This window comes from Sinocyclocheilus anshuiensis, unplaced genomic scaffold, assembly GCF_001515605.1.
Source record: "Sinocyclocheilus anshuiensis isolate Anshui unplaced genomic scaffold, SAMN03320099.WGS_v1.1 scaffold726, whole genome shotgun sequence".
In the NCBI taxonomy this organism is placed as follows: Eukaryota; Metazoa; Chordata; class Actinopteri; order Cypriniformes; family Cyprinidae; genus Sinocyclocheilus; species Sinocyclocheilus anshuiensis.
In genome coordinates this window covers 485,294-490,567 of record NW_015542365.1, presented here as the reverse complement: position 1 = coordinate 490,567, position 5,274 = coordinate 485,294, and the positions used below count along the sequence as shown (strand labels likewise).

The 5,274-nt window shown below is 33.9% G+C and overlaps 1 protein-coding gene across 1 annotated transcript in view; it reads left to right on the top strand.

Moving 5' to 3' along the window:
- Positions 1-2,360, top strand: part of aco2 (aconitase 2, mitochondrial) — a 17,078-nt gene extending 14,718 nt beyond the window's left edge. Inside the window, exon 17 of the mRNA XM_016490957.1 lies at positions 983-2,360. Coding sequence (XP_016346443.1) covers positions 983-1,117 — 135 coding nt within the window. The 3' untranslated portion in view covers positions 1,118-2,360. The remainder of the gene's footprint in view (positions 1-982) is intronic.
- The last annotated feature ends 2,914 nt before the right edge of the window (positions 2,361-5,274 follow it).

Below are 5,274 nucleotides of genomic sequence, written 5' to 3'. Positions count from 1 at the left end.
GAATATTAGACTGCGGTCACTTTAAGAGCTGCCCGGATCCAATATACTGTTACACGTTTTCTTTCTCCGGTGTTTGCTTTCACTTAAGACCTAAATTGCTGTGTGAGCGTGTAACCGCGATAGTCGATAGTCCAAAATCTCTACCTTTTGACAAATTTCTACTGGTTAATCGTGTCTACCAGTGTATCGCCTAGGATGGACTTTCTGTATTTACTAAGCCCTTTTGTATTTACTTAAATTAACCCTGTGAAGCCTGACATATTAAATGATATTCAGTAAAAATCTAATTATCAAAAGTTTGGAAATGGAATAGTTTGTTGAACCTTAAGACAAAATCTAAAAAAGTTTTTGTTGTTGTTGATTATCATATTTACATGAATGTGTGGATATATATATATATATATATATATATATAGATGAATACAGTAGGCTTTTGTGGCTTATTAAGCATGATATAATAGAATAAGGAGCTCATACTCGGGGAGGGGAAAACACCTCATTATTCAGAGGCCCAAACTGAGCAAAAATATTCAGTTTGGTGCAGTTGTTGATATTTATATGGTCAAAAAGATGAAATTTTGTAGCTGTAATGCAAATCAATTAGATCTTTATAACAGTATTTTTCTTACAAAAGTATAAACTATCCATGCCCTCTGATTGACAGTGTATTAACATAAGTTTTGATCATGTTGATATATTAGAGGCCTTAGAAATGTGTTTGTTTGACATGTTCATGGTCATGAGATTATGTTGGTTAATGGCCACATGAAATGCAAGGTTTTTTTTTTTTTTTTTGGTAAGTGTTCTTTATTTTTAACTTTTTAAAGTTGTGATTTTAATTAGCTTTAATCAATTTACAAACCCCCTGTAGTTCCCTTAAGAACCCAGTTTGGGAAACCCTGCTGTAATTGTTTGCTTTGTAACAACCTTTCCTAATATTCTCAGTAATTTCCATAATAATTGTAATTTATTGTTCTGTTAGCCCCTCAAGGCCGTCATCAAGCACAGTGATGGAAGCTCAGAAACCATTGAGCTGAACCACACCTTCAACGAAACCCAGAGCGAATGGTTCCAGGCTGGCTCCGCCCTCAACAGAATGAAGGAGCTGCAGAAATGAGCGTGATTGGCTATATATAATACATATTTGGGAGGGGAAGGGGTTATTCTTCAAACAGGAGGATTGGTATGTGTATGAAAGGTTTAAATACTCATGTAATTATGAACTGAAGTATACGCAGTACATAAAATACATTTTAAAACTGTGTTGCATAGACAAGTCATGTCAATACTGTTCAAAGCTATGTAATACATTGCAGGGCAGATAAAAGGTATTACGTTTAGCAACTGTAATGCTTCAAAATTTCAAGCTGGGTCTGTGTGTATTACAGAATGGATAATTTAAAAAAATATATGTTAGCCTACAAAAAATGCTAGGAGCATGCTTGTTAGCGGGAGACCAGAGTTTAATTCATAAAATCATCCAAATATGTGTTCAGGCAACTGTTGATTATTAATTTCTGCTGTGTGTAATGTTACACTGAACTGTAATGAGAGCTGCTTGTGAATTTTCTGTCCTGTAATCATCTCTATTAATGGAATATCTTTTACTTCACATGATTCTTTTAGCCGAGATTATCAACCATTCATAATAATTGTTATTATTCAGGCAAGCTTGAAACCGGACCGGTTATTGTTCATGTAGCTATGCTTACTGTGAGTCAGAGTGACTTGTCTATGCCTATTCTTCAAATCTTGGCAGATCTTGTCATCCTCACCACCACGATCAAATGTGTCTGGTTCTGAGTGCACCACAGGTCAAGTTTATAAACGTTTTAAACGGAATGTTAATTTATAAACGTGCAAAGAATCTCCAATGTGCATTATCTTAAGTGTTTTGGATGAGTTATTGAGTAATGGATCAGTAATCAGACCTCCAACCTCTTGAGCATTTTTCCTGTATATTTGAGTGCCCTTTTTTTGTAGGGTTGTATTTTATTTTCTCCTTTGAAACAGCCATACCCATGTCAAAGCAGTGACGTCAGTCACTCTGATCAGCAGACTATAGCGACTGCTTTCAAGATGCCAAGCAGTGAATGACTAGCTTTGTCTGACTCAACACGCTCATGCTCATCAGATGAAATTTTACTGTTGTATGACTGCTAGCCAGTGCAGTAAATGTAAAGAATACTGTCTGGGTGTATTTGCAGCTCTGTGAAAGAAATAATGGGTTTCGTGCTGCTTGTAACACCCCACAAACACACCCTCTTGATTATAACTCCATTATTTTCATGCTCTTTTTTTCGTTCTTGAGAAAATGAATGCTGATTGGTCACAGTGGGTGATAAAATAAGTCAAATAATTCTCTCATTGTTTTCTTCTGTATTAGACTTCAAGAAAATTGAATACAAAAGCACGTTTGCTTTTTTCCCCTCAACCTTTTTATATTGTATTGTACACACTATATTGGTACACAATATATAATATATAGTTATATATAGCGGGGGTTTTCATTCTTTTAGATGTCACAGTCAGACCACCAAATATGATCATTCTTCTACGAGAGACTCACATCCTTAAATTTACAATCAACTATATATTTCTTGAATGTATAAAGATTCCATTTATACTGTTTCACAGTCAGACCACCAAATATGATCATTCTTCTACGAGAGACTCCCATCCTTAAATTTACAATCAACTATATATTTCTTGAATGTATAAAGATTCCATTTATACTGTGAAAAAAATTATATCAGAGATATTTTATTTGGAATATTATTTGGAAAATATTAATCTTCTACTACGTAAGACTGTTTTTTACTTCATCTAGTACTGTACTGTTTGAATTATTGTTTATTTATTAAAAAAAAAAAACTTCCCACGATCTCCGGATGCCTGGTGGTCCCCTGACCCCAGTTTGAAAACCTGTGAGTTACATAATATATAGTTACATACTTATATGTGGTTAAAATCTTCTTAATCTATTTATTTGATAAAGTATTTGTCTTTAAGGACCGCTGACTAATAAATAAAGATTACATAAATATTATAATGTTTTTTACTAGAACGCGCCTGTACTACATTATGGGCGCTCTGATTGGTCGACTGAAGTCTGGCGTCAGGATTCTGTCGCTTGCATTGTAGTCTCGTTGATTATAACTGGAGCGGTTTTGTTTTGTCGCGTCGCGTCTCGCGTTCAATTTTGATGGTGTGTCTCTCCCTCTCCTCCCGTAACCTCATTTATTGTGTGCTACGTAGGGGTCCGTTGAATCGAATATGTGGACCACGAATGATAGTATTCAGGCATTTAATACTGGATTCTAATGTAGTTATGTAGATATATTTGTTTCCGCAGCGAGATATCAACCGACAGATTGGTATCCACTATAACGTACCGTACGGTAAGAATTTCATCGTTATCCTGTTATATTTTCCTGTCCATATATTACCGTTGAACGAATACGCCTTTACTGTTATGGTGTCGCATACTGTGGACTAACGTTTCGTTTGTCAACAACCTGCATTTTTGAGCGGGTTGATAATATGACAAGTTTAATCACAGTCATTGTCGATTAGGCTGATATGGAGTCTGCGGTACACAGATGCTTGGCCTTTCTTAGACTACAGGGTAGAAACCCTTGGCGCATTGGAAAACAATGAAAGGGAAACAGTATGAAGGGGGAAAACAGTCGCCCCAAGTAATAAGATTTGATGTGGTCCTGATGCAGCTGCTGCATCCAGTTTGTAGTGCAGAGAGAACAACACAAAAACGTCTCTTAAGAAAAAGCAGATCAAGTCAGGCAGGATGGATATTTCAAAGCAAATTTTTAATGTTTCATATATCACATATAATACACGTTGTTTGTTTGTTTGTTTTTCAAAACCTTTTTTTTCCAAACCACAGAGGCCTCATCTCATCTCCAGTGAACTTCACACCAATGGCTGATTCAGACAGCACGTCTACATCTGATCGAAAGCCGCACTGCCCACATAAACCTCTCTCACTTTCATTGCCTTTTAATGATTCCAAATTACATGACAAAAATTGTAGTTAGTAACGTAATCCATTTTAGGTAACGTAATCAGACTACTTTTTGATTACTTTTGACCTTACTCATTTATCACATTGATTTAAATAGGATAATCTTGTACCATATAAAAATACAAAGAGTAAGAATATATATTCCATTCGTTGTTATTAACAACATGAAGTGCATTAAACATTATATTACTTGTGTAATGTTATATTAAAGTTAATTATATATAACATTATATGTAATTATATATATATATAACATTATACATAAGGTTTCCCAAACTGGGGTTCGTAAAGAAACTGCAGGGGGTTTGTGAGTTTAATGAAAAGCTACTAATTAATTAAATCATAAAAATGTAAAATTAAAATAAATCATTTTAAAATAGCATCAATTAAAAAAAAAACCTTAATAAAAAATATTTGATTTGTTTACCTGCATGTCGTGTGACCATTAACCAACGTCAGAGAACCGTGAATATGCAAATGTGATACTTAATTATTAAAATATTTATTTTAAAATCTCAGGGGTACTTCAAGTAAAAATATTAGGTGAAAGAGGTTCAGATGACAAAAAAGTTTGGGAATCCCTTCATTACATGTAAATAAGAAATAACGTGAATTTGTGCATTTGAATGTGTTTGAAAGACAAAAGCCTTCCAAAGCTATAGTAATACATGGTTAAATAACCTGAGTGATAATTCAATTAAAAATGAATGCGTTCATCAGCAGTTGATGCAGTGTTGAAACACTTCTTAAACCTGAAATTATTTTTGTAAATCCAGTGGTCAAATGCTGTATAGATATATATAACCTGACTAGTGACTGATCTCTGTGTGAATGTCCACAAAACTGGAAGACTTTCTGATTCTATATAAGTGGTAGGTATTATAGAAAGGAACTTTTAGTAGATGAAAAAGAGGAATTAGGGAGGAATTTAAATTATGAATAATTTATTGCTACTGTGTGAATAATATGTAATCATGCAATCAAGTCTGATTACGAGTATATTAAAATGTAATTTAATCTAATTACAAATACTTCATTTTTGGAATCTGATTATGTAATCCAGATTACATGTAATCACTTACTACCCTGCTCTATCAGGGCTTTTAAGTATCAGGGCTACCAATAAGTGCCAAAAAGAGTGAAAAAGACATCAGCAATTTAAGACATCTCAGAGCAAATAAATAAAATGAAATGAATAAATAAAATGAAACATTAAAAATGTGACCATTGTG